This window comes from Sarcophilus harrisii, chromosome 2, assembly GCF_902635505.1.
Source record: "Sarcophilus harrisii chromosome 2, mSarHar1.11, whole genome shotgun sequence".
In the NCBI taxonomy this organism is placed as follows: Eukaryota; Metazoa; Chordata; class Mammalia; order Dasyuromorphia; family Dasyuridae; genus Sarcophilus; species Sarcophilus harrisii.
In genome coordinates, this window is record NC_045427.1 from 55,636,537 (window position 1) to 55,649,625 (window position 13,089).

At 33.9% G+C, this 13,089-nt stretch overlaps 1 protein-coding gene across 3 annotated transcripts in view; it reads right to left on the bottom strand.

The window, feature by feature from the left end:
* Nucleotides 1-13,089, bottom strand: part of NFATC3 (nuclear factor of activated T cells 3) — a 149,596-nt gene that overhangs the window by 13,681 nt on the left and 122,826 nt on the right. For 2 of the 3 annotated variants that reach the window (XM_031950221.1, XM_031950220.1), the window contains one exon: nucleotides 9,535-9,639. The exons of the other annotated variant lie outside the window; for it this stretch is intronic. In XM_031950221.1, coding sequence (XP_031806081.1) covers nucleotides 9,539-9,639 — 101 coding nt within the window. In that variant the 3' untranslated portion in view covers nucleotides 9,535-9,538. The remainder of the gene's footprint in view (nucleotides 1-9,534; nucleotides 9,640-13,089) is intronic. 3 annotated transcript variants of the gene reach the window in all.

Here is a 13,089-nt window from a genome sequence, read left to right on the forward strand (position 1 = left end):
AATAAACAAATAGAAAATCTAACAAATAAGAGTCAACATCAAATATGAATTTGAATTTCAAGAGACCCAATAAGGACAAACTGTTTCTGTTTTACACGGGGAAATGAAAAAATCTATGTTTAACATTGTCATTAGAAATTGGATCGTTTCAAAAGAAAAATTGGGGCAGAAGTCAATATGATATGATTCTAAAAAGTAATACCATGCAGGAAAAAGTAAAAACTGTAATTATGTTATATGAATTGTATGCAAGAGTAAGAATCTACACAGAGGAATTAGATGGGGGAGAAGGGCTGATATGTAGATAAATTTTAGAGGATTTTATACAAGAAGAGGGAATAGGATAAGATAAGCTATAGAAACGTAAATAAATTAATGGGAGTGGGATAATACTGTAGATTAATGGGAATAGGATAAAAAGAGAGGGAAAAAATGGGGGGAGATAGTAAAAGGGGGAGGGAGAAAGGGGATAGGTTAAATAATAACAAGGCAAGTTACTGGGGAGAAGTAATAAGTAAAGAGATAGCAGGCATAAGAAATAAGAGATATACACAAAACACAATAATAATGATTAGGAATAGATTTTATTAGAATAAAAAATAGGGGTAATAAACACTGATCTCAAAGTCAAAGTTTAAAAAGATTCAATCAATGTGATGATCCACTATGATGGACTTGGTGCTTCAACAATGAGGTGATTCAGGTTAATTCCAATAGATTTGTGATAGAGACAGCCATCTACATCCAGAAAGAGGACTGTGGGGACCGAATGTGGGATCACAACATAGTATTTTCACCATTTTTTTTTGTTGTTGATTGCTTGCTTGTTTTTTTCTCATTCTTTCCCTTTTTTGATCTTATTTTTCTGTAGTATGATAAATGTGGAAATCAAGGGTGAATGCTGAAAACTATCTTTGCATGTACTTTGGATTCGACCAAAAGAGAGAAATCTACATTATATGTTAGCCATATTAATATTGTTTTAGATATATTTGTTTAGGAGTGTGTGTGCATATAAATATATGCATTAAAAACAACATCATCATAAATATATTTATGCTTAACTATAGTCTACTTGGGGGTAGTGAGAAATGGGGAAAAGGGGGAAAAAAGAATAAAGCAAAAAGCGTACAGTAGAGAACAAAAGAAAACACACAAGCCAAAAAACAAAAAAAAAACCCAAAAAAACAAAAAAAAAGAATGTTTTGAACAAAATGTCTTCTATTATTCCATATGCTTTCTTGAAATGGAAATGTATCATTATATTTTGAGTCTTATGGTCTTCTATGTACATGACAATGTTTTTCTTTTTTTCCCTTTTCTTCTTTTTCTATTTAGTATTTAAGTTTTTAAAAATGACTAGTAAGAATATTCATTTTTGCTTGACAATGCTTACTATTTATTTACAAAGGTCAGTCTTCCTTCCCTCCCTTTTCATGAGAGGGAGCTAAAGCTACTAGGACATTTCTTTAAAATGCATAGATAAGAAAAGAAGGAAGTTCAGAGAGAAATACAGAGAAGCAGGACAGTTCTGAAATTAATTTATAGAATTTACTTTTTTTTTTTAAAATCAAGCATTGTGAAATAGAGATACAAGGTTCCATGTAGATTTTTTTTTTTTTTTCTATTTTTAATGGAGATTTTTTTGCTTAGTTAGGGTTAAGGAAAAAATCAGAATATTAAAAACATCATGAATTCTGAAATCTCTAAGTCTATAGCCACTTAAAAAGTTACTTATGAGAACTGCCATGGAACAAATAATAACAATGACATTTTAAAAAGATAAAAATTTTCATTTCAGAATCCCTCACTATAAAAACGTTCCTATAAGGTTATTGAGAAAGTAGATTTTATTATTAAGAGCTGACATTTCTATAGTGCTTAAAAGTTTGCAAAATATTTTACATGCATTATTTCAAATGATCCTCACAGCTAACTTCTTCGATAAGTACTTTCATCACCTCTACTTTATAGGTTAGAATGCGTTATAGAGCGCTTCAGTGACTTGTCCAGAGTTACAAAACTAGTAAGTGTAATAAATAGGATCAGAAGACTTTTTTTTTTAACCAACAGTACGGAATTCTTTTCACTAAATCACATGGTCTCTATAATTAGTAACTGATTGTTAAGCCCAAATTAACTTAAATCCATCGTCTTTTTCCAATGCCTCTTCCCTTCTGAAGATCACTATAGTTTTGGTCCCTGGGGTTCAGTGGGGTGGGTGGTTAGGAAAGACTTCTGAACTTCCCTGGGAATTAACTTTAAAGAAAATCTCAAGGCAACTCATTTCTTCATTTCATCAATGTTTTCTCTGTCAATGCTCAGATATGTTCTGTTATATAACATCTCTCAGGGATGAAAGAGAGTCCTGGAAGTGGGATGAAAAATTTTATCTGGAGGAAAAGGGAAAATTGGAATCAGGATTTAAATGAGCACAAACCAAAAAGATAATACCGACTGATACTGAAGTTTTTTCAGAGAGGCAAAATTTAAGGAGTTCAGACTTAAATGAGAAACCAATTTACAAAGTGAAAATTCAGGTTAGTGGTCAGTACTGGATCAGCAAATAAGATATAGGATTTGAAGAAAACTGATGAATTCAATCAGGATTGCCAAAGATTTAGGATTATGGAAGCTGCATGCATTGCTCTAACTGATCTGTTTGCTAGCATGGTCATGGATTATCATCACATCTCCTACCCTGCAACAGTAAGGCCACAAGACTTGACAACTTTCTCTTCAGTCTTCTGGATCAAGATTAAAAAAAAAAAACAAAACACAAAAAACCCCAAAAAACCCCAGCTTCCTATTTATCTATCTCTTGGTTTGAAAAGAAGGTAATGCTTATTGGCTTATTTTATTAATTAATCAAATGTTTGTTGAATATTTATGTGCCAAGCATTATGCTAGCCAGGTAATAGGGGACTACAAAGAAAAAAGTAAAATACACCTTCACTATAAAGGTGTCAGAGAAGAAAACATGTATGTGTATACACATATAAAATAGGTACAAGGTAATTAGGGGTATGGCATCAGCAGCTGGGGGATCAGGAAAGGTTTAATGTAGAAGGTGGTACTCAAGTTGAGTCTTAAAGGAAACGAGATTTTAAGAGAAAAAGTGAGAAAATTTAAGAATATGTATTCCAAGCTCAAGGGAGAGTCAGTCATAGGAATGGCTGATGGAGTACTATGCATGAGCAACATTTAAAAGACTATTTTGGCTGAACCACAGTCTATGGGAAGATATAATGATGTACTTTAAAAAGTAGGTTGGTTAGAAGAGTTTTAAATGCAACAACAAGAACAACAACAAAGGGGTAAGGGTTTACATTTTATACTGGAGATGATAAAGAGCAACTGATGTTTACTGGCAAGGAAATCCCTACCAATGAGGGGATTAGGATTGGGATAGGTTTTGTGTAGGAAGTAGCATTTAAATGGAATTTGAAAGGAAGCTTAGATTCTCTATGAGGTAGACAGTAGTGGGGAAGATGTACATTCCAGGCACAGAGTAAAACTGTGAAACAGAAAATACGAAGTCCTGTAAAGGAACAAGCAGGATAATCTTACAAGAATGGTAAGGATAGAGATGAGAAGAAGGGGAAACATAAGATTGCTAGGTGTAGTAAGCCTGGGAAGAGAAGCTGGAGTCAAATGGAAAAGGGCTTTAAAAACTGATTGAGAAAGAGCTTGTAATTAATCCAAAAGGAAAATAGGAACCACTGAAAATTTTTGAGAAGGAAAGTGACACGGTCAGAACCGTGCTTTAGGAATATCAATTTTGACACCTGTGTGATTTGAAAGAAAAAAGACTGGAAGCAGGGAGATAAAGTGGGAGGATATTGAAAAGATTTGGGTGAAATAATGAACTGAAATAGCACTGTGGTTGTGTGGAGAAAAGGGGATGGATGCAAAACATGTGAAGGTAAGATTGATAAAATTTGTTAACTAAATGAAGTAAGAGTAAGGAGTCAAGAATAATTCTGAGGTTGTGAATGTGGGACAATGGTACTCCTGACCAAACAGTTAAATTTGGAAAGGGGATTGGTTTTTTGGGAAAAAGAAATTCAGTTTTGGACGTGCTGAATCTGAAATTCCTATAGACACCGGATCAGAAGGACCATAGAGGCAGTTAGTGATATGGTACTGGAAGCTCAAGTGAAAGGGTAAGCCTGATATATAAATCTGAGAATAATCAGCATTCAAATGAATTGACTGAAGTCATGGTTAGAGTGTAGAGAACCCAGAGAAGAGTCTCAGAGTACACAGACAGGAAAAGAATTGAAGAGCAGTTATCAGGAAAAACAGGAGGGGAGAGAGCATGTAGAAAGTGATCAAATGCTGCAGGACTGCCTTTGTTGCTCCTTAATATTTCCATGTCTCCTGCGAAGTTCGCTATTTTAGCTGACTTAGGTTCTTAAACTTATTTCTCCAAAATTACATACTTCAGTATTTCAGAAGTGCCATGATCTTAATCAGTATAGATATTTGTTCCTTTCATCAGTGTAAATTACAACTCCTAAAAACTTAGTAAATAATGATCATTGTGAATATGGCAATAAGGAATCCAACCTTTAACGGTCACTCTTTTGGTAATGAGTTTTTCTAAATCTAGCTGGACCTGGACCTCTGCCTATCACTGAGACCATATGCAAAATTTTTCCTATTTGGTTGGACCTGCCAAAGTTTGAGTTCTGTTGACAGAGCCTTTGTAAACTCAGGCATGAGAATCAAATTAAATTAAACTCATTCTTAGTTTGATTTACAAAGTTCCTTGGAGTCTGGTCCTTCTAGTACAGATATCATTTCTAGGATCTTCCCAGTCTTCCTCGTGATGTCTTATGTTTATACAGCACTTTATGACTCAGCTTTTTTTTTTTTTTCCACCAAAGTCCTATGAAGTGGGTAAGGTATTATTCTCATTTTACAGAAAAAGAAAATGAGACTAAAAGAGCCTGAGCTATATCTAGTAATTTTGGGACCTAGGGTAAACTTCAGAAAATATACCTGAGGTAGGCAAAGCTATATGAAATATGTCCCCAATTAATTTTAAGAAAGATTCAATTTGTGAGGAAAGTGACCTCAAGCCTCTGAGGAATGGGGTAGTAATCTCAGGATGCAACTGCTAAGGAAAGGAAAGATTGAGGCAGGGTGGGAGGCAGGCAGGAGATCCACCTCCCTGTGGTATCTTTCTATTTTAATTTATCCAATCTCTACCCCGCCCCCCACTATACCAAGATACCTATTAGACTTTAAAATATTCCAAATTTTTGAATTTTCTCTTGCTACTATGTAAAGAGACACAAATGGCCTGTTACCCTTTTCACTGGAGGACCCAAAATCTATTTAGTTAGGATCACCTAGTGAGTGGAGGTCGCTGGTTTCTGACCAACTGGTTTATCTCTCCCTTCCCCCTAACTTGGAAGTCCAACAATAGAAACACTTGAAAATGGAGAAATGGTACACCAACACAGTGGCCCTTCCAAGCAAGCTCAAGATGGATTTTTAGGTTGATGAACAAAGTACCAAAATGAATGACCCAGTGTTGTGTAGTGCTGATGTGAGTCAGAAGACCTGGATTAGGATCTTCTCTTTGACACTTACTGGCTGTGTGACCATCATTTAAGATTTTTTTTGAGATGAGTTTTCTCATCTATATGATGGAGAAAATAATGTTACTTTTGTCACCAATGTCATGGAGTTGTTGTGAGATTCAAATGAGGCAATATAAGTAGAGCATTTTACAAACTTTCAAGTTATATATAAAAGTTACTTATTTATTCACAGCTTCAAATGCTGAAACTATGTACTTTATGTATATTGATCAAATTCTGATTGTTATTTTTTCACAGTTTTCTGATGCCAGAGCCTTGTGCTAGGTGCTAGAGGATGAACAGACAGGAGAGAGTTCTCATGAAATTCTCAGCCTTTTGGCAGGTGGGACCCAAGCAATTGAGCTCTAGGAAGTCAGAAATTTGTGGTGTCAGGGAAAGAGCATTCTAGAAATAGCAAATACTACAGCACAATCACATTAACTAACTAACTAAATTAATTTAATTTATCAAAAACCATGACAACCAGGTTGACCTCTATTATTTAAGATTTTATCCTTTACATGTATACATATATTGTATTTAACTTATGTTTTAACATGTTTAACATGTATTGGCCAACCTGCCATCTGCGGGAGGGGGTGGAGGAAGGAAGGGAAAAATCGGAACAAAGAGTTTTGCAATCGTCAATGCTGAAAAATTACCCATACATATATATCTTATAAATAAAAAGCTATAATAAAAAAATTTATTCTTTACTTGAAATTTTACCTTCTAATAGACCACTTAATAAATATTTGCTTATTGAAAAAATTATCAGATAGGATCTTTACTTTTATTAACTTTTCCAACATTTTTATGAAAAAGTGTTACAGTTCTAAGTCAAGGGGATTTAATGTCTAGAGTATTTATGGAGCATTCATATATATACAACATCTATCTTAATGCTCCAGTCTAATCTAAACTCCTTAGTTTTACAGGCAAGGACATTAAGGTCCAGAGAAGTGGTACAACTTGTCAGGTTACATGGAAAGTAATTAGCAGTTAGATTTAAAATTGAACTCAGGTTCTTTTCAATCTAAATCTTGTGTTCTTTTTTTACTATACTACAAAGTTACCCTGTTGGGCATTCATTAGGCAGTTTTAGGCAGATATAAAATTTTTTTTCTATAGCTTACAACTTTTTTTTTTGGTTACTGCTTGGATCCAGACCCGTGCTTTCATTTGCATCAAGAATGGTCTCTTGTACAACAGAGTCATAAGAGTTTAAATGGCAATACAGGGCAGCAGGTATCAAAGACTGGACTAGATTTAAATCTTCCTGTGTCTGAAGCCCTTGCTGTTTCACCATACCATATTCTTTTGTGGTTTACACAGAATTCTTTAATATAATATATAACAGTAACTGACATTCATATAACACTTTCCTGTTTATAAAGTGTTTTATGTATATTTGAGCCTTACAACCTGTGAGGTAGGTGACCCAAGTATTATTCTAATCTTGCAGATGAGAAAATAGATACAGAGATTTAAGGAAATTAGTTAAGGTCACTACTGAGAAGTTATAGAGCTAAAATTTTAACCAAGGCTCTCTGATTACAAATTCAGTGGTTTTTCTGTGGCATTAAACACATTCAAACCATGAAACATGATTAATAGATATATACTTAAAATTTGTGCCTAAGTACTTTTTTTGTGGTCAAAATTACATGTCTGAAGGCCTGAAGTATGAGGAGAGATTCATTATTGTACTTCTAATTAGCAAGGGAAAGAATCCAAGGGATCTTAGGAACTCATAGAAGGAAGAGAATTAGCTCAAGTAGAAATGGGAAAACAAGGTCCCTTTATATCCTTTTCACATCCCGGGAAAGATGATGACAAAGCCCCAAGAGAAGAGTCATGATGATCATAAGATGAGAGCATAAAGAACCACCAAGGGAATAAGGATAAAATAAGGTGTTCAAGTGGTACAAGGAAAGCTGGGTCTCTTGTAACATAGGAATTTGACAAATAATGTAAAGTTACTGAAAATGATCCCCTGAAGAATTAATGATCAAGACAAAAAAAAATCAAGAGAGTGTTGAGTAGAGAATCTAGACCCATAAAAGATCTCTACCATTTGCAGCTGTTCCCAAATCTTTAGAAAGCTATTATAAAAACACGGTTCTTGAAGTCATAAGGTAAAAGCCTGAAGGTTCCAATTTCCTAAAGTGAAGAAATAAGACAAAAAGAATTTTGTTTCTCTATCTTAAAGTACTAAGAAATTCCCATTGTAAACCCTAGGAAATAGATGGAGTTTGGACTCTGATCTGCCCCATCTCCAACCTTCCAAACACACATGCAGCTGTCCTGATTTTAGAGTTTAGGATTTAAGATCCATCCTAAAAGATTGTCCTAAGATAGCTCAGGATGTTTCTACAGGACTAGCATCTTTTATTTATCTACAATTAAGTAGATATAAAAGAAAAATTTGTATGGAAATCAAGATAAAATCCAACCACGAAAAAAAAAAAAGATATTACTACTTTGGTTTATTATCAAAGGAATGACAAAATAAGTGATTTGAAGCTATCACTCTCCATTACTAGTTTACTTCCTAAGAGAACCAGCAGGTGACTTTCTAGCTAATTGACTACTGTAACAGAAGATCAAAGGATCATTCTGCTGATGAAAAGCAAACTTGAACGCTGATTTAAAAAAGTACAGAGATGACTTTCTGGTTACATTCAAAGTCTGTGACATCACAAAATATAACTCTACTGGTTGAATATGGGCAAGAATTTCTGATGACAATGCACTTACTAAAAATAAACATTAAGTGTGAAGTATGTCAGAAAATCTTTAAAAAAATTTAAAGAGTTCATAAAGGAAAAGTTAAGCATAAAGAAGGTATGGTACAACTTTAGTTTGATTTGTATTTGGTAAGATTTTTTTGTACACCATCTTCTTAAAACAAACTACCTAATAGGAAATAAATGAAATTCAAAGATTGAATGGGAAATCAAAAAACTAATCCTGCTGGACTTGTTTTCTCATTTGTTAGAAGTGATTCTAATTATCCACTCTACTAAAAAGACTTAAAAAACCAAAACAAAACAATGTTAATTGGTTAATGAGTTAATTAAGCCTCAAATGGCACTGTAAAAAACAAAACCAAAGAAATCTATTTTGATAACTGCACTTTTATAGTATCTGCTAGGGTCTTAGTTTGTATAAAAGGACAGATAATCACTACCTGAAAAGAAAAGCTCCTTGACTAGAACCACCCAACATATAGGCTATAGCTTCAAAGGGTTTAGGTTTGCCAATAGGTCAAATACAAAGCAAAGTTTTCTTCTAAAAAGGTGAAAATTGTTGGGAATCATAATTTTTAAAAACATCATTCTTACTTCACACTGCCACATTTTTACAAAATTGTATTCATCTTTCAGCCTAGACTAAGTTAAGCTCACACACCTTATTAGCCCTCAGAGGCAGTTAAAACTTCACAAGATGTCACAGATGGAGCTCTAATCTCACCTTTTAATTTTAGAGGAAAATACTGATGATCAGATCTTCAATTAAAGAGCAAATGACTTCATGTAATAGTCACAGGTGCTACGGCTGGGTTTCTGAACTGATCAGTCCAGTGCCCTGGTTCTGAGAACTTTTAACCTAAGCTCTGGAGAAAAAGCTATTTGGATTGCCTTCAGCTTAGTTTAATAAATCATAGCAAGTATTTGCCTGTAGTTCAAACTTTCACTATAATTTAAGGAGAGCTTAAGAAGTTCAATGTGGTTAGTTTTAAAAGCTGAGTCTCTCAGTTAAATTTTAGCTATCAGGACAAAGGATAAAACTGCAAAAAGGTATACTTACTATTGCACATGCACACCCTCACTTCTGCGCATGCAAATCAGGTAATTGCATGCTTAACTACCTGATTTGTGCATGCAATTACCAGATTTGTGCACACAAAAACTGAAGCAGTTTAATAAACACTCACCCTTCTACGTTCTCCAGAAAGGAGTTGGATATGAGAGCTGACTGTGTTGAATCCATTTCTTGGCTGAACCTGATGGCTGGTATTCCAAGTCAGAAATAAAATGGTCTGTGTCAGAGAAGAAGACATAGCTACTGAATGGAGCAAACCACAAAGTATGGTCATTTACTACAGTGCCTTGCCTGATGAAGAACTCACAGAGAATTTCATGTTTAGTTCATTTTAAATTGGAATCATCCTTAATTTATAAAGAATCTTGGTGGTTCTACCATATTTAAGGATAGGGATTTAGTAGTTCTACATTTGCTAATGCTAATTAGCACTCTCAACAGAATGACATCAGTTTAAGTAACTGTTCCTAGATCATAATAAAAAAAGAGAATTGACATTTATGTGCACTATTTTAACATTTATAAAATGTTTTATATATGTTAAGTCATTTGATCCACAACAATCAAAAGAAGGAATTACTAGAAGCACTGTCATCATTTTAGTATCATGAAGAGTTGACTTGTCCACCCTCACACAATGGAAATTCCAATTCCAATCTCTTCTGACTGTACATTCAGTATTTTTTCTGCTACATAAGAGACCTTGTGGATCCTTTTAGAGGAAGGAGTGAGAAGGGAATAACAGTTGACTTTTCTTATTTATCAAAGGTATTTCTCCAGTTTAAAATAATATTGTCAATGGTTTAAATTATTCTAATGGAGTTTGAAATTCAAATTTAGATGGAGACTGAATTCCCTGAATAATAGATAGAATTTTTTTTAAGTTAAAATACCCTAAGTAACCCTATATGCAAATTGGGGGTGGGATGGGGTTTGCAGGGATTGGTGGTAGTAATTTTACTTGTGTCAGGGAATGGCATTTACAAATGCAGATAGACAATTTATAAAGTATAGTGTCAAGAAACAATTTGGACACTGAGAAGTTAATCATAATTGCTAAAATTCATATAGATCTGTAGTTTTACACATATGACTTTATATGATCCTCAAGTCTGTGAAGAAGGTATTATCGTTAGTCCCATTTTAGAGATGAGAAGAGTGAGGTAAGAGAATTTAACCAGCCAAAAGTGACACTATTTATAGAAGCATGCATGGCAAGATTTGAATGTTCATCCACAGTCACACATAAATGCCAGAGGCAGGACTCACAACTCGGGTCTCCCTGACTCCTAGGCTAATTTCTATTCACTATGTTTCCTTTTTACAAATATTTATCCTTAAAAAGTAAAAATGATTTAAGTAATTCTATATATAAAATGGAGGCAAGAATGGTTTTCTTAAATGTGTGGATAATTATTTCAGAGGCAACAGATTTTCATCATTTTGATGAGGTTCTACAGTTCCTACTATAAGAGTGGTCAGCAGTCAGGATCAAAGGAGATATCTTCCACTATACTGTATTCCAAATGCACTCTAATGAGCATCTTAAATTTTAAGTAAAGGAAAAAAGAGAAACCAGCTTCTGAAAAGTACATTGCAGAGAAGAGACTCATTTAAAATTCTGAGTTTGGGCAAGTCACTCTGCTTTCCTCATTCAAATTCTATAAAACTAGATTTGTAAGCAGCTTTCAAGAGTATCATGACAAATCTTTTATAAAAAGTTCTCAAGTTTTTCCAACTAATACATTGTCAAATAACCTAACTCATTCTACTTACTAGAGCATGGCAAAATATTGACTTCTGGATCTGATGTATGTGTTCATATGTGAACATGTATATATTAAGAGGTCTCAAATTCAAAATTTAAAAAAAATTTATAGCATTGATCCGAATTATTTTGAGTTTCTTATAAACAGCTTCTATGTTTTTGTGCCATATAGATGTTGATCCCTTTTTCTATCATGCCTCAAGTAACAAAGAAAACAGAAGTATTATAAGAATTTTTCTATGTCCCTGATTATGCAGTTCAGTACCATGGTTTTAACCTCCTCCCAAAAGAATTTCCCTTTATGTGCCATGAAATCTCTCTGGGTACATAATTTTCTATTCTTCTGGATGGCAGTTGCTCCCAGGAACTCTGATTCCTCATCTCTTAAGGCAGAACAAGGGGTTTCTCTATGCACAAGCTTTATGCAGATTATATCCACTGTAAGGTCTCCAGCTCCCATTATAGAACACTTCTCTTTCCTTATGGAAGTATTTTTCAGTGGAAGCCCTTGTCATGAGATTTCGCTCTCTTTGTTTCAATTTCTTTCACTGCTTCCTCACCCATTCTCCTACAGACTTTCATTTTCCTAATAGAAATTTTTTTCTTTCATAATTGCTGAATGACAGAATTTCCTCTCTATCTTTTTATACACCTTCCCATTTTCTAATTCAGTCCATCTAAAAATACTGATTCACCTATTAATACTGTGAGATTTTATGAGATTTCACTTCTATTTGACTTTTGCTTACAACCCTGGTCTTCATTGTGTACTTTTAGGGGGAAAAAAATCTTTTAATAGTTTCTATTGTTACTTCTTAATCCCATAAGTCTTTAAGTCATCCCTCTAACTCTTTCTTTTGGGGATAATTTTGTTACCTGTGCTTTCTTTGGTAGCTTTATTTGTTCACCTTTTTTGTATTCTCATTTGTCTCAGGTATTTGCAAAGCACATAATGTGTTCAGATATGATTTATTTTGCAGGAATATTTCAAATATTTTAAAATTGAATGTCTATTGTTTTCATTAATAGCTAGGCTCAGCTTTGCAGAATATATTATCTTGAGCTCCTTTGCTTTTTGGAACAAATTAATTCTGATGGATATAGAATAGTTGCATGTTAATTAAATTTCTTTTCATTCATATTTGAAAATCTTTCTCCTAGTTTCTGCAAAATTACAACTACGTAGTTTGGAGTACAAGGTATTTTCCTGAAGGTAATCTGTGGAAGCTTTGCATTGGCATCTTGTTGTCTATGTTCAGAAGTTCTGAGGAATTTTCTTATTTTATTTCTATAACATTTTGGTATTTGGGGTTTTTTGATTTGTCACAATTTTTCTTGGAAACCCACAGACCTTAAATTGTTTCTAACACATCTGTCTTTGAGACCAATATATTTTACTTATATGAAGATCATGCTTTCTTTTAACATTATTGTTTTTTGTTTCTCTTCTTCTAGATGGCCCTTTATTTCTGTGTACTTGCATTTCCAGTCAATTGTTCTCTGCTTTTTTTGGTGAGGTTTGCCATCACAGATTCAAGTTTTTGTATCGTTAATTATTTCTGCTCTGCAGGCCATGAATTTGGCTTTCACCATTAATATTTCTCTTTTAAATCATTTGGGATCATCCCACTGTAACTCCATGTTCCCTTAAGAATCTGTAAGATCCTCTGCCTCTTCAGTTGTTGAGTCTCCACTCTGCAGTAACATTTGTTCATAGTTGTTTAGACTCTATTACTGATATGTTTTCCCCATTAGTTTATCTGTTTGTTAATTCCAATTTTTCTGAGGGCTGGATTTCAAAGCTGTCTTAGGCTTCCTCCCATGCTGGAAAAGACACATTTCTCCACCCCAAATGACTTTTGATAGACTAAAACTAACTTCAGTTGGGAATAAATTTCC